This window comes from Narcine bancroftii, chromosome 7 (assembly GCF_036971445.1).
Source record: "Narcine bancroftii isolate sNarBan1 chromosome 7, sNarBan1.hap1, whole genome shotgun sequence".
NCBI classification, from domain to species: domain Eukaryota; kingdom Metazoa; phylum Chordata; class Chondrichthyes; order Torpediniformes; family Narcinidae; genus Narcine; species Narcine bancroftii.
This window is the reverse complement of record NC_091475.1, coordinates 40,399,148-40,421,706: the sequence shown is the minus strand read 5'-3', so window position 1 is coordinate 40,421,706 and position 22,559 is coordinate 40,399,148. Positions and strand designations below refer to the sequence as shown.

At 42.9% G+C, this 22,559-nt stretch overlaps 1 protein-coding gene across 2 annotated transcripts in view; it reads right to left on the bottom strand.

Annotated features, from left to right (window-relative positions):
* shroom2a (shroom family member 2a) overlaps positions 1-22,559 on the bottom strand; it is a 182,264-nt gene that overhangs the window by 93,618 nt on the left and 66,087 nt on the right. For both annotated transcript variants that reach the window (XM_069889737.1, XM_069889738.1), the window contains exon 2: positions 11,735-11,886. In XM_069889737.1, the coding sequence (XP_069745838.1) occupies positions 11,735-11,886 (152 nt within the window). The remainder of the gene's footprint in view (positions 1-11,734; positions 11,887-22,559) is intronic.

The window sequence follows — 22,559 nt, the reverse complement described above, 5'->3', positions numbered from 1 at the left end:
AAACGAAGTGGCTTCCCCCCTACCACCATCAACTCAGCACTCACCCGCACATCTTCCATTACCCACATATCTGCCCTGGCCCCCTCCGCCCCACACGTGTCCTCACCACCCTTCCAACATAACCTCCTTCGCCATTTCCGCCACCTACTACGCGATCCCACCACTACACACAAATTACCTCGTCCTTATCATATCCAATTAACACCTTTTGTTGGTCTTGATTCTTCCCCAGCTAGAATTGTCTGAATTCTGAGACTTTCTGAGATTTCCTGCTTCTGGCTTATTCCTTGAAAAAGGGCTCAGGCCCGAAAGGTCAGCAACATATCTTTGTCTCCTATAGAAGCTGAAAAGACCTCCTGAGTTCCTCTAGCATTTTGGTGTGTTTTTACTACAATCACAGCGCCTGCAGACTTTCATGTCTCACTCAGCTCCTGACTTAGTGGTGTTCCTCCTGGACTAACAGCAGTGGGAGCTCTGTGCCCCGGCACTACGGTCTCAGTGCAGTGCTCCCACACTGAAACTCAGGCACTTAGATCTTGGAATCAAACAGTGGGCTTTGCCCACACTCAAATGCTCCTTCTCCTGCTACTTCCCTTCACACAACGTGCCAGAGCCAGTGGGGGCATTGCCTTAGCATCATCCCTTTTTTAAGCAAAGAGGACCTACATTGATAAAATAATTGCTGCTGTGTAATTATTTCACACATCCTCGGGACATCCACTTTACCTTTTGTCTTTGTTTCTCACCCTTCCACGTGATGGTTCTCAAAGATTCAAACTTGGCAGGGAATGTCAGTGCAACTGGGCCATGGGGTACCACCATCCCACCCAGGTTAGGGGCAGGAACTCCTGAGATGGTCTCATTTTGGCACCACCGCACATTAATTCTTCTAATAAAAATAATTTTAACAGTCACTGCGAAATCAGTTGACGCTTGCTAGCGGGTTCGCAATCCAAATCCAGCAAGGGGCAACTCAGAGAGGGGAGGGGGGACAGTTGAGGTTAAGGGAATTTTAGATGAGGGAATAGTGGAAATATTTTATGTTTTAGAAGTGTTGTCTTACAGTGTGTTCCAAAAAAACCAGAAATGGATATGGGGGAAAGGTGGTGATGAGGAAGCAGAAATGAGAGGTAAACAAAGTATGAAATGGTTATGTTGAACTATATGAATATAAATATTAACAGAATACATAACCAAATCAAAAGGAAGAAGCTGTTAAATTTACTGAAGAAAGAAAAAATTGATATAGCATTTGTGCAGGAAACACATCTAAATGAAGTGGAACACAATAAATTAAGGAGAGACTGGGTAGGGCACGTAACGGCAGCATCATATAATTCAAAAGCCAGAGGTGTAGCTATATTAATTAATAAAAATGTACCAATCAAAATAGAGGAGGAAATAATAGATCCAGCAGGGAGGTATGTAATGATAAAGTGTCAGATATATTCAGTATTTTGGAATTTGCTCAATGTATATGCACCTAATGAAGAGGATCAAAAATTTATGCAAGATATCTTTTTGAAGATTGCAGATACACAGGGGAATATATTGATAGAAGGGGACTTTAACCTTAATTTGGACTCAAAGATAGATAAAACTACAAACATACAAGGTGGAGAAGAACATAATGAAGACAAAACAAAGTATTATGAGCTGGGAGAAAAAAAAACACACAAAATACTAGCTTGGCAGCTTAAAACAGAACAAACTACAAGAACGGTATTGGCATCAAGGAAAAAGGACAAACAAATTACATATAACCCAACGGAGATCAATAAAAATCATTTGCTGCTCCAACATTTTCACCCCAGCTTCAATGGATCCCTGGGAGGTGGTGGGGTGGGGAAAGGGGGTGAGAAGTTACTGATTTATTTGGCCCTGGTGTGACACATTGCTTCCTGATATTTGCTGGTAAAATTAAGGTCCCTTCATTACAGGAAGGTCATGGGAGGTGGAGGCTTCGGAAAGGGTACAGAAGAGGGTCTCCAAGATGCTGTCTGGATTAGAGGGTATGAACTGAGACTGTTGTAAAGGTCTGTGTTCTTACCCTACAGTGACTGTGGTAAAGGTCTGTGCCCTTACACTACAGTGACTGTGGTAAAGGTCTGTGCCCTTACACTACAGTGACTGTGGTAAAGGTCTGTGCCCTTACAGTGCGGTTGGTCAAACTTAGGTTGCTTTTTATGGAGCATCGGAGGTGGAGGAGAGACCAGATAGAAGTTTATAAAGTTATGAGAGGCAACAACTAGGGGAGATAGAACCTCTATCTTGCCCCCCCCCCCCCACCCCAGGGGATGAGAGACTTGTATTTACAATGAAAAGAGAAAGTTTAAGCAAGATGTGCAGGACATGTCTTTTTTTTAAACACAGTGTGGTGAGTACCTGTAACAAGCTACCAGGAGTAGAGATGGAAGCAGATAAAATAGTAGCACTTAAGAAGTCTCTGGATAGAAACATGAATATGGAGGGAATTGAGCAGATGGATCATGACCATGTACATTTGTTTAATTGGGCATCACAGTCAGTACAGACATCATGGGCTGAAGGGCCTGTTCCTGTGCTGTTCGATGCTCATTGTTCCCTAACTTTCAGCATGTACCTGGTCAGGTACTAAAATTAAATCCCCACCAGCTCATCGAATTCAACGTAAAAGATCCTGTTGCATTCTCTCGGACAACATTGAACTCTCCAGTGACATCCAAGAGAAAGGTTACCTGGTCTTTATTGAATTGTTCTTTGTCAGGCCTATCTGGTTGCAAATGAGATATTTCCCACATCCTTGCAATGATCACATTACGATGGTCAAACTCTTTGGGGCTTCTGACATGAAAGGAACAAGCCTCCATTTTCTCCTCTGCTCTGCAGAAGGTGTTCAGTCCTCACTCGACTACAGTGGATTGAAAAACATACACCTAGAGACCACAAATTGATCATCAAACAGTTTTTCAAAACATGTTCATCAGTGTGCAATTGTGGACAATTTCGTGACTATTAAATGCAATGAAATGTAAGAAAATGGCCTTCCTCCACACAAAGGAATAGAGTAAATACAGCCGGGTGGGACAATAACTAGAAAATATGGGTTAAGGGTGAAAGGGGAAATGTTTAAAAGGGGAATTTCTTCATAGAGAAAGTGGTGAGAGTGTAGAACAAGCTGCCAGCTGAATTGGTGAATGTGAGCTCAATTTTGACATGGTAGAAAAATTTGGACAGGGATGGATGGGAGGAGTATGATAGCTATGGTCTGGGTGCAGGTAAATGGAATTAGGCAGGATAATAGTTTGGCATGGACTAGAAGATGTTTCTGCACTGTAGTGTTCTATGGTCCTATCTGTCATACTGTTTGCAAGTAGCTTCACTGTGTAATTCACAAATTGAAACTCAAGTTGAGAACAGTTCTTTCAGGTAATACAACACTAAGCACTTCATTTAGGATCTATTCCATGCTATAGTAACAGCGACTCGGCACATTGTCCATAAATGATTTACAAGGAAGCCCAAAACAAAGCTGGAGCTTTCAAAAGTAATCAGCAGAAAGCAAAAGAGACTTGAAACCAACGCTTCAGGAGACACAAGAGAAAGCAGATGCTGGATTTGGGACCAAAACGCAAAATGGTGGAAGAACTCCGCAGGCTGAGCAATGTGTGGAAGGAGGGAAGAAGGGAAGAGAGTGGTTGGCACTTCAGGTTGAGACCCTGCAACAAGAATGGTCCCTGGTACAGGACCTCAGTACTTCAGTCAGCCTGTGGACTAAACTGTGGGACTCAGCAGCTGAAGGGGTTGCATCAGACAGACAGCTTGTGGGAATCAGGTGTTGGGACCAGAACTCATGGTGGCAAGCAGAACAGCTTCCTAATCACCTCAGGGGGTCAGAACCAGGGGCCTAGAAGGGTGACTTGGATGGCTTGAGCTCGGGTTCATCTCTGGAAAGGATAGGAGGCTGCATGGCAATGGAGGCTACGTGGATGGAGGAGACGGCAATATCGGGGGAGGTGGCAGGATCCACAGGCACTCAGTATCTCTGAAGGGACTCTCCTTTGCTTCCCTATCTCATCTTTGTGGACTAGAGGCACCTCTGTGGAAAACAGATTTAGTGTATTTTTTTGTATATGACAGTAAGTAAAGGAATTTCAAATCTTTAAATTAGGCAGACATGGGTTCAACATCAGGTATAGACTAAAGTATGTACTTGCATGAATGTAACACCTCTCTCAATCTCACATTACCTTCAGCACTCCACAGACAATGAGGAACTTCATAGGTAGTCACTGCTATAATGTTGGATGCCAACAATCAGGTTGCAACAAACTCCACAAACAACGTGGCAATAGCCAGATTATTCATTTTACTGGATGTTGAGTAAGAAAAAAAATTGTGTCCTTGAATTAAAAATAAAACTCTGCTCTCCTTCAAAACCTGCGTCATGAGATGCTTTATTTCCAACACTGCACCTTTGTCAATACAGCACTCCCTCAGTTATGCCCAGGAACTGTCGGTCAAAATATTGTACCATGTCTCTGGAATCAGAGGAGAAGCAATGGTCTCTTTTCTCTTAGGAAGACCTGACTTATCCTGTGAGGCTAATTTGAAGATGTACTGGCTTTCATTCCCAAATCGCTGGCCAATACTTACTGCTCAGTCTTCATTGTTCCAAGGGATCAGCTGGTCATCATTGTGTTCTGTTGGCACGAGGTAACCGGGCACCAAAATACTGCAGTGCTTTCTGCATGACCATGCTGGCTGCTAATCAGAACCGTTTCACTGGCTGAGAGAAGCTCCGAACATCCACAAGAATTCTGGCCTCAAAATATTGTGTAAAACAGAAAAAAAAAATCTCTCTTCCTCTCTGCTCTGGATCTTGTGCCCATTATTTTAATTTGATGTTGTCTGGCAACTGCCCAGAAAAAAGAGCATTTGAGAAAAAGTTCCTCCTCATTCAAAACATCTCGAGAAAAAAATACCCCCCTGGCTTCCTGACTCAAGGTTAAGTCCCTTCAAACCACTTCAAACATGGAGGAGTCACGTGATGGAGTAGTGGCCGGTCAGGGAATTCCAGCCCTCTCCCGAAAAGTTAAAAAAAACACACAAAGCACAAAGGTACAAGATTAAAATTTATAATAAAGTAAAAATAAAGGTGAGAAGAAAATGGCAGCGAAGAGAGAAAAGTCGAAAACAACAGGAAGAAAAGAGGAAGAAAGAATGTCGGAAGAAGAAGGTGAAGGCCTTACCTGTTCGAAGAGGCCCGCCGCGGAGAGAGAAGCCCGCTCCCGCAGGTCAGTGGAAGTCCCGGGCTCGGGACTACAAAAATGGCTCGCAGAACCGAGTAAAAGTGCGCAACCGCACATGCGAGAGGAGTCGCGCATGGGCGATGCGCATGAAAAAAAACACACTGACGGGAGGGGGGAACAGCTGCGGAGTCGATCTCCACAGCTGAGAGAGACACCTGCAGCACAGCAGCAGGTGCAGAACACAGACAATAACGACAACAAGAAAGAAGAGGGTAAAAAGAAAAGAAGGAAACAACAGATGGTCAATCCAGAGGAAGAAGAAGAAGAAGAACAGAAAGAAGTGGAAGAAGAAGAGAAAGGCAAGACAATGGATGTATCTTTTTTTAAAGAATATATGGAATCAGTGAAAGAATGGCAATTACAAGAATTTAATGAGATAAAAAGAAGAATTAAGAATGCAGAAGAAAAAATGAATAAAATGGAAATGGCCATATCAGAGATAGGAAAAAGAGTGGAAAATATGGAAGAATGAGAAATAATTGTAGAAATGGAAGTAGAAGACTTAAAAGAGAAATTAGAAGAATCTAATAAAAAAGTTAGAGGCACAGGAGCTGTTAGCTCAGAAGATAGATATAATAGAAAACTATAATAGAAGAAATAATATAAAGATAGTGGGCCTTAAGGAAGATGAAGAAGGCAAGAATATGAGAGAATTTATAAAAGATTGGATCCCCAGGGTCCTAGGAAGACCAGAATTACAGGAAGAAATGGAAATAGAGAGGGCACATAGAACTTTAGCCCCGAAACCACAACCGCAGCAAAAACCAAGATCCATTTTAGTAAAATTCTTAAGATATACAACAAGAGAAAATATATTGGAGAAAGCAATGAAGAAAGTAAGAGAGGACAAAAAGCCACTGGAATATAAAGGTCAAAAAATTTTTTCTATCCAGACATAAGTTTTGAACTCCTGAAGAAGAGGAAGGAGTTCAATACAGCAAAAACGATCTTATGGAAAAAAGGATATAAATTTATGTTAAAGTACCCAGCGGTACTTAAAATAGTTATTCCAGGGCAACAAAACAGACTATTCTCGGATCCAGAGGAAGCAAGGAAATTTGCAGAACAACTACAAAACAAGCAGAGAGATGAAGACATGTAATGAGAGTAAAAATGACCATGAACTATATACATGTGTGTAAAGGGGTGTATATGTGTGTATATATATAGTGTGTATACATGAATGTATCCGTATTTAGAGGAAAATATATAGAGTATAGACAAGAATTAATAAGGGAGGTAAAGGGAATAGAGGGAATAAGGAGGGAATTAAAAGAGTGACCTTTGTTACATATGAAAATTGAAATCTTTTCTGGGGGGGGCTGGGTGGGGAGGAGTTACGGTCACTGCAAAATCAGTTGACGTTTCCGAGTGAATTCGCAAATCCAAATGGAGAGGGGAGATGTGGTTGTCCGACAAGGGATAAAAGGCAACTCAGGAGGGGGAGGGGAGAATGGGGTTAAAGAAGTTTTAAATAGGAGAATAAGGAAAATGTTTGAAGTTTTAGAAATGTTGTCTTATAAAGTGTTCAAAACAAGAAAGCAGAAATGGATAAGAAGGAAAGGTGATGATGGAGAAACGGAAAGGGAAGATAAACAAAGTATGAAATGGCTACGCTGAACTATATGACTTTAAATATTAACGGAATACATAACCAAATTAAAAGGAAGAAACTGCTAAATTTACTGAAAAAAGAAAAAATTGATATAGCATTTGTGCAAGAAACACATTTAACTGAATTGGAGCACAAGAAATTAAAGAGAGATTGGGTAGAACACGTAACAGCAGCGTCGTATAATTCAAAAGCAAGAGGAGTAGCTATATTAATTAGTAAAAATGTGCCAATTAAAATAGAAGAGGAAATAATAGATTCATGTCAGATATATTCGGAGTTTTGGAATCTACTCAATGTATATTCACCTAACGAAGAAGATCAAAAGTTTATGCAAGATATTTTTTTGAAGATAGCAGATACGCAAGGGAACATATTAATAGGAGGGGATTTCAACCTGAATTTGGATTCAAATATGGACAAAACTGGGAAAAAAATTAACAGAAAGAACAAAGTAACCAAATTTATAATTAAATCGATGGAAGAAATGCAACTTTTGGATATATGGAGGAAACAACACCCAAATGAAAAGGAATATTCATATTACTCGGCTAGACATAAAACATACTCAAGAATAGACCTATTTTTGTTATCAGCTCGTATGCAAGATAGAGTAAGAAAAATAAAATATAAAGCTAGAATATTATCGGACCATTCACCCTTAATATTAACAATAAAGTTAGAGGACATCCCTCCAAGAATGTATAGATGGAGATTAAACTCCATGCTACTCAAAAGGCAGGATTTTAGAGAATTAATTGAAAGACAAATTAAAATGTATTTTGAAATAAATATGGAATCAGTGAAAGATAAGTTTATACTATGGGATGCAATGAAAGCGTTCATTAGAGGGCAAATAATAAGTTATGTAACCAAGATGAAGAAGGACTATAATCAGGAAACAGAGCAGTTGGAAAGGGAAATAGTAAATATAGAAAAAGAATTAGCAATGAAGGAAGATCCAACTAAAAGAAGAGAATTGGCAGATAAAAAAATAAAATATGAAACACTACAAACATAATGAAGACAAAACAGAAATATTATGAACTAGGGGAAAAAAAAGCACAAAATTCTAGCATGGCAGCTTAAGACAGAACAGGCTAAGAAAATGGTATTGGCATCAAGGAAAAAAGACAAACAAATCACATATAACCCAAAGGAGATCAAGGAAAACTTTAGAGAATTCTATGAACAATTATACCAAACTGAAAATGAAGGGAAAGAAGGGAAAATAGATGAATTTTTAACTAAAATTGAACTACCAAAATTACAAATAGAGGAACAAAATAAATTAACAGAACCATTTGAAATAGTAGAAATACAAGAGATAATAAAAAAATTACCAAATAATAAGACACCAGGAGAGGATGGATTCCCAATAGAATTCTATAAAACATTTGAAGATTTATTAATTCCTCCCCTCCTGGAAGTAATCAACCAGACTGATAAAACACAAAGCTTACCAGATTCATGTAAAACAGCAATAATTACAGTAATACTAAAGCAAGGGAAAGATCCACTCGCACCAGCGTCATATAGACCAATATCATTACTTAACACAGATTATAAGATAATAGCTAAACTATTAGCAAACAGATTAGCAGAGTATGTACCGAAAATGGTAAATCTAGACCAAACTGGATTTATTAAAAAAAGAAGCACAACAGACAATATTTGTAAATTTATTAACTTAATTCATGCAGTAGAAGGGAGTAAAGAGCCAACAGTAGCAGTTGCTTTAGACGCAGAGAAGGCCTTTGACAGAGTAGAATGGAATTATTTATTCAAAGTATTGCAAAAATTCAGTTTACCAGAGAAGTATATTAATTGGATTAAAGCATTATATAAGGGGCCATTGGCGAAAGTGACAGTAAATGGATATATATCAAAGCAATTTAACTTAAACAGGTCAACACGGCAGGGATGCCCACTATCACCCTTATTGTTCGCGTTAGCTATAGAACCACTAGCAGAATTGATAAGAACAGAAAATAATATAAAAGGGATAAAAATAAAAGACAAGGAATATAAAATCAGTTTATTTGCGGATGATGTTATAGTATACTTAACAGAACCAGAACTATCAATAAAAGAATTATATAAGAAATTGAAGGAATATGGAGAAGTGTCGGGTTACAAGATTAACGCAAATAAAAGTGAAGCAATGCCAATGAATAATGCGGATTTCTCAAAATTTAAGAAGGAATCACCATTCAGATGGCAAATGCAAGCAATAAGATACCTAGGTATACAAATAAATAAAAATCTCGGCCATCTATATAAACTCAATTATTATCCACTAATGAAAAAATTGCAGGACGATTTAGAGCATTGGAAAGATTTACCATTAACACTAATAGGAAGGATAAACTGTATTAAAATGAACATTTTCCCAAGGATATTATACCTATTTCAGGCATTGCCAATACACTTGACAGAGAAATTCTTCAAGGAGTTAAAGAAAATAATAAGGAAATTTTTATGGAAAGGGGGGAAACCGAGGATAGCACTAGATAAATTAACAGAATGGTATAAACAAGGAGGCTTACAACTGCCAAACTTTAAAAATTATTATTGAGCCGCACAATTAAGATACCTATCAGATTTTTATCAAACAAGGGAAAAGCCAGATTGGACTAGATTAGAATTAGATAAAATAGGGGAAAAGATACCTGAACACATATTATATAAATGGGATGAAAAATTGGTACAACATAGAAGTTCTCCAGTATTATATCATCTACTCAATATTTGGAAAAAGATTCACGTAGAAAGGAATAAAAGAAATTATCAATTACCAAAACTAATATTGACGCAAAATAAGTTACTCCCTTTTACAATAGATAACCTTTCCTTTAGAGAATGGGAGAAAAAAAGGATCAAAAGAATAGAAAATTGTTTTTTAGGAAATAGATTATTATCCTTTGAACAAATGAAAGATAAATACAATATAACTCAAGATACAGTGCTGGCATATTACCAATTGAGATCCTACTTGAAGGACAAATTAGGAAGCAGTCTGAGGCTACCAGAGGGAAGTAACTTTGAATATGTGATTACAGATACAATGATAATCAAAAGATTTATAACAAATATGTATATTAAACTGCAAGAAAAGGAGAATGAGGAAACAAATGGTAAAACTAAACAAAAATGGGAACAAGATTTAAATATAAAGATAAAAAAGGAAACATGGGAGAAGTTATGTTCTGGAACGATGAGAAATACAATAAATACGAGGTTACGTATGATACAATATAACTGGATACACAGGCTATACATTACACCTCAAAAGTTAAATAAATGGGACCCAACAGTATCTGATAGATGTTTTCGATGTAAAAAAGAAATGGGAACAACAATTCATGCAATCTGGACATGTGAGAAAGTAGAAAAATTTTGGGAAGATCTAAACCAAGTATTAAATAAAATTACAGAAAACAATATACCAAAATATCCAGAGATCTTCCTCCTAAGTAACATAAAAAACAAAGAATTTGGAATTGATTTGGATGGTGCACAAAAAAGATTTGTTAAGATAGCTCTAGCTGTAGCAAAAAAATGTATTATGTCAACCTGGAAATTGGAAGATAATTTGAAAATACAACAATGGTATATAGAAATGAATAAATGTATTCCATTAGAAAAAATAACATATAGTTTAAGAAATAATATTGAAATATTTGAACAAATATGGGAGCCTTACATGAAACACAATAGAGAAAACCTACCGGGGACATTCACTACCAAAATTAACGAAAGAAGGAAATGAAAAGAATTGACTCAGTGAAATTTCTTGTTTATTTTTATTGAATGACAACATTGTTTGACGGGTTTAATGTATCTTAGATTCTGAACTTGATTTTGTACTTTAAATGGATGGGGGGGGAGGTAGGGAGGGTGGGATGGGAGGAGGGGTGGGGGGGGAGAAAATGGCACTGTATATATTTGAAAAGGAAAAATAAAAACCACATGGTCAATGTGGTTTATGGTGTGAAAAATAAAAAATTTAAAAAAAAACCACTTCAAACATTCTGTCCCATTTTATGGAATGATTTTTTTTTGTCTTTCATTTTTTACAATATCTGCTTCACAACAGAAAGGAATCAGTTAACAAAAGATCAATATTAAAATTAAATTTGTGGCAGAGTTCAACATAATAAGCCCCAAATCCAGAAACCATCCTGAAAACAGGAACGTTCCCAAGTGTTCTGCACGGTAAGATTGCCAATCCACCAGGCCTGGATGAACTATTTAGCAAAATAACCACGTCTTTCGGGCACCAAGGGAAGGGGGCATCACAGTTTTTCCCAGTGCTGGATTTATCATGGTACAGCTGAACTAGGGCCCCACAATAAATGAAAAAAAACCCCATATATATATATTTTATATATATACAGGTTATATTTAATATAGTTGTGGGGACTGGCCTGGAAGAAAACAGAATTTTTAATTTATTATTTCATATTCAGCACTTATTGAGTCTTAATGTCTTGTCAGTTAGACAATGAAAGAGTCGAGGGGGAACCATTCTTGGACTGTGCTTAAGGCATCAGTTGGCCTTAATACAGCCCTGCATTCCACAGATTCTACCCAACTTGTTGTCCGTCCAACTTTCAGAACATTCCATTTGTGACACATCCGCTATTCCTACACTGTGGACTGTTTAGAGCAGGCAGTGGCAAGAACGATAAGGTATGCATTGATGGCTTAAGATGAACAGTGTCAAGGACCGTTTGTGCAAGCAGAGCTAAGGTCTGTTTAAGGTTGGCAGTGCCAAGGACTGTCTAAAGTGAGCAGCCATTCATCTGGCCTTTGGTGTATGCCTCACCTCCTCACCACCATCTTCAGCGTCCTGTACGACCCTTTCACAAGACAGATTGCCTCTTGCCTGAAGCCACTCAGGACCACGTCGTTGATGCTGATCAACTCATCTCCAATCTGGAGCTTCCCCACTGCTGCTGCTTTGCTTCCTTCCTCAATCTGCAATTAAATTAAAGAGAGAATGAGCAAGCAAAGAATTTCCCCTCTCCCCTCGTCAGTTTACATGTACCAAAGTAAAGATCCACTTTCTGAAGGGTTAGTGAGAAACGACTCACAAATGAGTTTCAAGCCATGAAGCCAGTGCAAAAAGATAAAGGTGTTACTAGAATCTAGTACCACCACAGTGTTGCAAGGGTGCTCGACTTATCCTGCCTCCTGCAGTGTCCCTTGCCCTGGTCACTCTGCACTGGAAACACTGCAGGTTGACTCTGCAACCAATTTATCATGTGTGACAGATTTCCTCATCACCCTGGGTAAATGGGCCAAAAACAAACCATTGGTTAAAAATGAGTTGAGCCCATAATGATTGGATAGACAACGATTCTAACACATGTAGCACATTCTATTTTATCACAAAATAACATAAATAATTTTGGAATACTAATTTCTATTTAATGATCCATGATGTATGGATACGGCCTGTGATTTAATTCAGTTTGAGGGTTACTTCAAGAAATACAGGTGCAAATATCTTTCAAACTTCTGGTTTCATCCTGATGTCTGTTACCATCCACCTGCCAATGAGTAAAGCTCCTGGAATGGCAAGAAGTGCTGGGAATGGAACAAACTTTAAAAAAAGGCTAAAAAGAAAACACACATCTCGCGTGTTCCGGGATCCATTTCCTTAACTCCAAACCCTCCCCTACTAGGACAGGCTTTTATAATATACATATTTCACAGGGAGGGGGAAGAGAGTCAATCTACATGCTCTTTTTTCAGTTTGTTCTATTTTAGTTTTTCTTTTAGGTTTTTTTTTCTTTTATTTCTTTCTTGGGCTATTACATGGACCCTCCATGAATCCCTTTTTTGCTATCCTCCCCACATTCTCATCATCCTCCTGGATTCTACCTATGACCTACACACGAGGGGCAACTTACCACAGCCAGTTAAACCTACTGACCTGCACACCTGTGCATTGCTGGAAGAAGCCCATTCGATCAGAGGCAGAACTTGCAAACTCCACGCAGTCAACATCCAAGGTCAGGATTGGACGAAGGTGTCTGGCACTCCACCAGCTGCATCACTCCACCTCCCCTTTGCACAAGTGTGAGGAGCAGCCACTGGAGGAGGGGGCCACAGGAGATGAGCACTCACTGTGCCACTTGAGCTGCTGCTGTTGCTACAGTTCTCCAGAAGGCAATGAAAATACAAATTGGCTGCAAGAACCACAACACAACTCATGCCCAACATTGTTTTGCTTTTCTTTTCACAAATAAATTGCTTTTGGCACAAGGTGTTACCCTTGCAGCCAGAAGGATCAAAATTCCAATGGGGCACTGACAAGCAGATGCAACTTCCACTTTGCCCTGTAACTCACACAGGACACCTCATGCCAATGAAATTTGGTAGCCCTGCTCTCTTGTCCATATAACAGTGTTCATCTGATCACCAGGAAGAGTCATTGGAAGGTGGCTGCTTTCCAGCCAACTTCCGCTGAAATCTCTGAGAGTAAAGCCCTGAACTACAAGGTGGGAGAAATCATGGACATCTAAGTCAAGGTGGCTTTTGCCAACAGTCAGCACCATGGTACTGCCTGAAACGTTGCCTTTGACACGATGAGAGTGAGCCCAATCACTCAGTTCCTACACCTGGACACCAGGAAGTGGGCCACCCTACTCTCAGGTCTTCTTACATTCAGATCAATTGTACAATGGGAATAGGAGTGCACTCCACCAATGATTCAACCATTCAGTTGGATTGCAGCAGTTTGTTGTCCCTGGTCACTCTCATCAACCAGTGCCCACCAATCAAAACATTCACAGCACACTCATTTCTACTTGGAACCTTGTCCATGCCCACCAACCTAATCCTATTTGGCAACGTTCGGCCCACATCCACTAATCCTTTCCTATCCATGTACCTGTCTACGTGCCTTTTGATGGTTACAATTGTTCCCAGCTCCACTGCTTCCTCTGGCAGCTCATTCTCTGTGTGAGCAAGGTGCCCCTCGAGCCCCATTTAAATTTTTCCCTACCCACCCTAAATCTATGCCCTCTAGTTATTGATTCCTCTGCCATGCAAAACAAAAAGAAACAATGACAATTTACTTTATCCACGCCCCTCATAAGGGTCCCCTCTGCTGCAGGAAGAAAAGTCTCAGGCTGCCTAGCCTCTCCTCATTCAAGCCTTCCAGTCCGGGTAACAATGGGATTTACTTGAGAAAAGTATACCACCAGCCCGTGGGTAGGTAAGAGGGCTCCAATTCCATTTACCCTCTCGCCCTGGATTCCCCAGGAGAGGAAAGATTCTCCATACATCTCAGATCAAATCAATTAATTGCAACTGGAAAAAAAATAGGAAAGAGAGATGGGCCAGGGATGTAAAAACTTTTCTGTTTCTCGCCCATCGGATGCTGCCCGAATTGTTGAGCATTCTCAGCATTTTCAATTTTTATTTCAAACTTCTGACAACTGCAAGATTTAGCTTTCTAGTTATTATTTTTAACACTTTATTTTTTGTGAATATTTTATTTTTGATTTTCCAAGACTCACACAAATCAACAATGAAATATTTCATTCAGAGTAGATTTCTTCCCCCCTCCCGCCCCCCCACCCACCCCTCTCCCATATTCTAATACCACATGGAAAAGATTATGTAAATTGAACAAACATAAAGAACCAAAAATCTATAGTTATTTTTAACACTTTCCACCAACTGGATACCACATCAATGATCTAAAGCTGCCCTTGTAGCGGCGGCTACACTGCTCCTGCAATAACATATGCAACTCAACCAGACAGGTTGAGCTCAGTGAGAGACTAGTTTATTGCAGGCTGCTGGGCTGCAATTATACTCCCAGCCCAGACTTGGCTGAGAACCACGCTGGAGGGGGCTGACATCATCCAGGCGTCACGTGGTCCCCAAGCGCCGGTTTCTGAGCCCCGAGCTGGAAGGAAGGGAAACCCCCGACAGTGCCATTTTGACTGGATGCCCCACCGTGTGGCTTACAAGCAGGGCTGGTTCGCCTGCCTTGTGGTGAGCCGCCACACAGCCCTCCCCAGAACCGGCGCCAATGTCCTTTTTTGCCGGGCGGCCTTGCTTCTTGGGAACGACCATGGGCTCGGTGGGATCGAGGTGCACTGGCTTCAGCCTGTCCATGGTAAACAGCTCATGCCTGCCGCCCAAGTCCAGCATGAAAGTCAAGCCGGAACGCTGTATGACCCTGTACAGCCCCTCGTACGGTCGCTGCAGAGGTGCCACGGTTGGGCCCCGCCAAACGAAAATGAACGCTGCGGAAAGCAGCTTGCCAGGAACGTGAGTCGGGCGGGTGCCATGCCTGGGTGGCGGTGGGGGTTCGAAGGAGTCCAAGCATGCCCTGAGGTGAGGAAGTAGTCCACGCGGCAACCGCTGGGGATTGTGAGGTGCGTTGACGAACTCACCAGGTAGTGCCAGTGGCGCACCGTAGACCAGCTCAGCTGATGATGCCTGCAGATCTTCCTTGGGAGTGGAGCGGATGCCCAGGAGCACCCAAGGCAGTTCATCTGTCCATTCGGGACCAGTGAGGCGGGCCATGAGTGCCGACTTAAGGTGGCGGAGCAGACGTTCGACTAGTCCATTGGCCTGCGGGTGGTAGGCCGTGGTGCGGTGTAGCTGTATCCCCAACCTGCTGGCGAGCTGTGCCCAGAGCGCAGGTGTGAACTGGGCACCTTGATCGCTGGTGAGGTGACCCAGGACGTCGAACCGGGTGACCCAACCATGCAACAGGGCTCAGGAGCAGGAGTTGGTGGAGGCATCTGGCATCAGGATTGCCTCGGGTCAGTGAGTGGTGTGGTCACCACCGTAAACAGGTAACAGTTGCCCTGTGAAACGGGCAAGGGCCCGACGATCTCCACGTGAATGTGGCTGAACCGTTCCCGGATGTGCTTGAACTCCTGTGTGGGCGCCCTGGTGTGCCTGTGCACCTTGGACGTCTGGCAATGGGTACTTGTTCTGGCCCAGCCCACGATCTGCTTCCGTAGCCCATGCCATACGAACCGTTCTGCCACCATCCGGACTGTGGATCTGATGGACGGATGTGAAAAGTCATGGATGTGACGGAAGACGTGCCTGCGCCACTGCTGTGGAACCACTGGCTGCGGGGTGCCCAAGGAGATATCGCACAGGATGGTGTCTTCACTGCTCGGAGTCGGGAGATCTCGGAACCGCAGGCCGGTGATGGCGGTCTTGAAGGCCCTTGTCTCCTCATCAGCTTCCTGGTCCCGGAAAAGCTGGTCGAAGTCGATGCCGGGCATCAGCGCGCAGATGGCCGGTCGCGAGAGTGCATCGGCAACCACATTGTCTTTCCCCGCCTTGTGCCGAATGTCGGTGGTAAACTCCGACACGAAGGAAAGGTGACGCTGCTGGCGGGCCGACCAGGGATCCTTTCCCATCGTGAGCGCCTGGGTGAGGGGTTTGTGGTCGGTGAAGATGGTAAAAGTCCTCCCCTCCAAAAAATAGCAGAAAAGCCACACCGTCAGGTACATGCCCAGTAACTAGCGGTCAAAGGCACTATATTTGCGTTCCGGTGGGCGGAGCAGGCAGCTGAAGATTGCCAGCGGCTTCCAATGCCCATTCACCTCCTGCTCAAGGACGGTACCAACGGCTGTGGCAGAGGCATCGACAGAGAGTTCCATATGCAGGTCGGTGTGCGGGTGGGCGAGCATGGCGGCCTTCGCAAGAGCATCCTTGATGGCCTCGAATGCAGTGCAGGCTGCTGGGTTCCAAGCGAGCGTTTTGTGCTTGGCTGCGATGAGGGTGAACACCGGCTGCATGATGCACGCAGCTCCCAGATGAAGTGGTTGTAAAAGTTGACCATACCCGCGAACTCCTGCAGCGCCTTGAGGCTGTTTGGGCGTGGGAACTCCCTGATGGCGGCAATCTTCGCAGTGGCAGATGTGGCTCCTTCGGCCGTGATGTTATGGCCCAGGAACTGCATGGACTCTTTCCCGAACTGGCACCTGGCCGGGTTGAAGGTAAGGTCGAAGTCAGCCAGCCGGGATAAAAGGGCACATAGGTGGGCCTAGTGTTGCGCCCGGTCCTTGCTGGTGACATGGATGTCATCCAAATAAATAAAGATGAAATCAAAGTCCCTGTCCACAGAGTCCATGAGGCGCTGGAAGGTCTGAGCGGTGTTCTTGAGCCCGAACAGCATGCACAGGAATTCGAACAGTCCAAAGGGGGTGATGATGGCCGTCTTGGGTATGTCCTCAGGGTGCACCGGGATCTGGTGATATCCGTGTACCAGGTCAACCTTGGAGAAGACCCTTGCGCCGTGCAGGTTGGCTGTAAAGTCCTGGATGTGAAGGATGGGGTAATGGTCAAGAACGGTTGCTTCGTTGAGCCATTGATAGTCTCTGCAGGGACGCCAGCCGCCAGAGGCTTTCGGGACCAGGTGGAGCGGCGAGGCCCACGGGCTGTCGGACTGCCGAATGATCCCCAGCTCCAACAGGTGCGAAAACTCCTCCTTCGCTACCTGGAGCTTGTCAGGCGGGAGCGGGCGTGCCTTGGCGTGAACCGGCGGGCCCTGGGTGGAGATGTGGAGGAACACCCCGTGGCGCGGTGAGGCAGCGGAGAACTGTGGCTTGAGGAGTGTTGGGAACTTGTCCAGGATCTGCTGGAACTCGTCTCTGGGCGTGCTGATCGTGGCCATATGCAGTTGCTCCGAGCGGGAGGCATTGAGGCGAATGGCCTGGAAGGTACGGGCGTCCACTAGGCACCTACCTCGAATGTCCACCAGAAGCCCGTGTGCGAGGATGAAGTCTGCACCCAGGATGGCAGTCGAGAGGGACGAGACGGTGAACCTCCATGCGAAATTCTGTTGGCCAATCTGGAAGTGGACTGTCTTGTCTCCATACTTCTAGTTTGCCGTTGCGTTGGCCGCACGAAGGGGAGGTCCACAAAGTCGGTTCCTGGATTCGATGGCTGTGGCCGGTATGACGTTGATCTGGGCTCCAGTGTGAACGAGGAACCACCGGCCGCTGACCGAGTCTCTCAGGTAGAGAAGGCTGTGTCCTTGGCCAGCCGCCGCACCCATTAACAGCGGCCAGCCTGGTCGTTTCCCTGGAACGAGCAGGGCTGACGACACTTCCGAGCCTTGGGTCCCCTGCGCTGGTGGTAGAAGCAGAGGCTTGAAGCAGATCCTGTGGCCTTGGTTATGCTCTTGGGGGCCCCTGCAGGGGCTGGGTTCTCTACCGCAGCGCTAGGGGCGAGCTTGGCATGGTCGTGCCCATGCCCATGTCTCGTGACCTGCTGGACCACTGAACCTTCCAAGAATCGTGCAAGCCATAGCTCTTGGGCCTTCTGGGCGACATTCCTCAGGTCAGTGAAGCTCTCCTGAACTAGCAGCGGGCAGATGTCCCTGGGCACATGTTCAAGGAAGATGCCCTCGAAAAGTGGGCAGTTGGCGTGCTCACCCATGAGTGCAAGCATCTCGTTCATCAGTTCCATCGGGGTCCTGTCCCCCAAGGACGTTGAGGTGCAGCACCCGAGCGGCACGCTGGTATCTGGATAGTCCGAGGGACTCGGTAAGCACTCGCTTGATGGTCTCGTACTTGACCTCAGCGGGTGGGTGCTGAACAAGGTGCAGCACGCGTCTGGTGGTGGCCTGGTACAGGGCAGCGATCAGATGGTAGAATTTGGTTGCGTCGGACAAAATCTGGCGGAGGTGAAACTGGGTCTCCGCATGGATGAACCAGGTCTCCGGCTCCTGAACCCAGAATTCAGGCAGTTTCACGGCTATAGCGCTGATCCCAGGCTCGCTCATGATGGGTTCAAAGACATTTGAACCAGTCGGGATCACCAACTGTAGCAACGACTACACTTCTCCTGCAATAACACACGCAACCAGACGGGTTGAGCTCAGCGAGCAGACTAGTTTATTGCAGGCTGCTGGGCTGCACTTATACTCCCAGCTGAGTCCTGGCTGAGAACCGCGCTGGAGGACGCTGACGTCATCCGAGAGTCACTTGGTCCCCAAGCGCGGGTTTCTGAGCCCCGAGCTGGAAGGAAGGGAAACACCCAACAGCGCCATTTTGGCCGGCTGCCCCGCCGCGTGGCTTACAAGCAGGGCTGATTGGCCTGCCTTGTGGTGAGCCGCCACACCCTCATTTTTTTTTTTTCACCCACACTTGATCTAAACTATTCTGTAACTTACTATGAACCACTTATAACAAACCCATAGATCAGAAGTGGAGGAAGGGAGGGGTCGGTGGGCTTGAGTCTCTTCACAGACCATCAACTAGATTTTGGCTCTGTTTTGGTTTTGTTGTCAAATTTTCAACCCTCTTTTACATTTAACTTTTTATTCCAGCAGTTATGTTAATATTTGCTGTAGACCATCTTCAACAAATCTACAGCCCACTCGTGGTCAGGGACTGCAAGTTGAGGAATCTGATCTAAAATAGTAGATAGTTCCATCTGGGCGTGATGAGTTCATCTCTGCAATTCCTTCATCATATTTAAGGTTTCCCAAACCTTTCCAGAAAAACGAGGATGGCTGTCGGCAGTGAAACATTGGAAAAGCAATCAAATTTTATCTTAATCAAACCTTTGAAATTGATGTAAGAAAAATAAAATCTTCCATTGGAAGATTTGGTCTATTGGAACCTGGATCCTCCTGGTAACACAGACATTACCCCAGCCAGTTACCCCAAAGTGAGAGGTATATATTATCCAGACAAGAATTAGTCATTATCAGTGCTTCACAGACTAGGGAAACATGGATGAGATAAATTTCTGGTTGAGTTTTAATGATAATTTGACAGCTTCATTGTTCCCTTAAAATGTTCTGCATTATGTTTTCTCATTACCTTTATAATTTGCATTCAAATCCTCAAGCTGACATTTCAAGATTTGTACTGAATTACATGTATTCCTTGATTTACAAACATTACATTTATAACTTTTTGGTACAGACTCCTTAGGGTTTGATTTTACCTCATTTACATACCATTTCTCTTTATAAACAAATAACTGCCACTCTCCACCCTGAGGAACATACTGAACTGAAATAGTGACCATGTTCTTCCTCCTGCCTCTTTGATGTATGAAATTCTGCTTAACAAAACATAAATTTTTGATTAATCTAGGAATGGTTGTATTGGTCCATAAGTCTTCCCCTCCATTAGTCTCTCTAAATCTACAGCAACTATTTAAACAAAGCATTGAACCATACAGCACAGTACAGGCCTTTCGGCCGTTGATGTTGTCCCTTCTTTAAAAAGAGTACTAAACCCTCCCTACACCATAACCCTCTGTTTTTCTTGTTGCTAACCATTCAGCAACCACATTAATCCTTCAGTCATCTCATGGCAAAATTAGCCAAATACATCACGGGCCCCAACATGCTGTCTATTGAAGACATCTACATGAGATGCTGCCTCAAGAAGGCAGCCAGTAGTGGGGGGGGATGTGGCCATGCAAAGGACTCAGGCAGACATGTTTTGATCGAGCTCTCCATGAAGAGTACTAAAAAGACAGTTAAAACTTCAAATTTAAGAATTTTTTTACTAAAAAATGGACAAAACAATGACTAAGAAACCAAGGTAGCCAAGAACAAAAAAAATGAAGAAGTTTCTACTCAGCCAAGAACATCGAGCAAAAGCCCAGAAGGGAGCAGTGCAAAAGTGGCCTCAGGACCGGCGGACCCCAGCAGAACTGGAGAGTTGGGACAAGAACTAAATATTATCCTGGAGAAAAAGGAAAACTTGACCAACAATTTGTTGGCGTTGAAAATATAATGAGAGACATGACTGAAATTAAAGAAATCGCTGAAATCTTAATAAAAAGAATAACTCAAGCAGAAGTAAACTTAGTAAAACACAATAAGCTAAAAGCTTTGGAGAAAGATGCGTAGCAATGGGAGTTGGACAGACAAAGGCTGCTGGACAAGATCGAGCACTTGGAGAATTTTAGCAGACGAAATAATTTCCAAATTATTGGACTGAAAGAAGGAATCGAGGGAAGAGATCTGGTGAACTTCTTTGAAACATGGAACCCGCGAGTGCTGGGAGAAGACAAACACAGAGAAAAACTGCATATTGAAGGGACTCACCGTACCCTCTGGCCCAAGAGAGCCGGCAATCAGCGACCAAAACTGGTCCTGGTAAGATCTTTGAGTTTCTGGGAACAGCATAATAATGACCCTCCTGAGAATGACCATGAAAAAGTGCTATTTTTTCAAGATTTTAGTCCTACTTTGATTAAGCAAAGGAAGGAGTTTGACGATGTAAAAGGACAACTGCGTTCCAAAAATCTAACATATTTGATGATATACCCCCAACTCTGAGGGTTGAAATAGCAGAAGGTAATCGATGATTTTTCAAGACTGAAAAAGAGGTGGAAGACTTCCTGCAAGGTTTACGAAAAGACAATGGTTGCCAAAGAGGACTGTGAAGAATGTTTACAATGGGACTAAGTAAAAGTTGATTGATATTTGCATAGTATGATATCAATTATAAATTCAAGATATGGACGGATTAGTGCAATATAATTCTCTACACCAATTATATTTCACACTACAGAAGTTGCAAAGATCAAAATCTGAAATATTAGAGATGTGTTTTAGGTGTGGGACAGAAATAGGAATGTTTTTACATGCTACGTGATTGTGTGTGAATGTGAGGTTTTTCTGGATGGATATTACTGAAATATTAACAAGAATAAAAGGGATGGTCTTCATGGGCGACCTGGAGCTTTATCTTTTGGGCATCTTCATTGAAATAAGCAATACATTAACTATGTCAAAATAGCCTTGCAGTGCCTAAAAAATGTATTGCGATTACTTGGAAATCTGACTCCCCTCTACATATAGCTTGATGGACTGCAGAGATGAATAGTAGCATACCTATGGAATAAAATTACATATAATGTAAAGAACAAATATGACTATTAAGATATGGCAGCCATATATGGATTATATAGGGGCCCAATTATAACTATAAATACAATAATAAAAAGGATAATAATAATAAATGCTGCTAAAGTATAAATGTAAGTAACTTCCTTGCATAGAATTTTTGGTGATCAACATAAATGTGAGTCCTGATGGTGTGTGGATTTATATGGTGAAAGGGAGGTAAAATTATATACAAATAGTGGAGAGTTCTTCTATGTATATTTATGAAAATAAAACAAAAAATAAAATACTTTTTAAAAAAGGCAGCCAAGATCAGAGAGACCACCACTGCCCTCTTCTCACTGCTACCTTTGGGATGAAGTACACACAACTGAAGTCCAGCACCTCTAGGTTCAAGAACAGTTTTTTTCCCAGCAACTCTCAGGCTACTCTAACCCTAACAATATACTATTCCAGTGCCATCAAAAGATTTGAATTTCACTTCTTTTACACTAACTGCAACCATATTATAAAAGAAACAGCAGAGTGATGTGAAGCTGCTGTAATGACATGCTGAGTGGTTGGGGGGGGGGGGGGGGGCGGGGGTGGGGGAAATGCAGAGACATAGCGCTGCTCTTCAGGGTCCTACTGCACAGACCTAATGCTGAAAGGTCCTTACAGGCTTTAAACAGCCTGTTAATGGAGCCAGTAGTATTTTTTAAAAATCCTGCAAACATGGGTCTTGGCCCAAGATAGAGACACCTATGCTAGGCAGTATGCCATGAGGGTTGCAGACTCT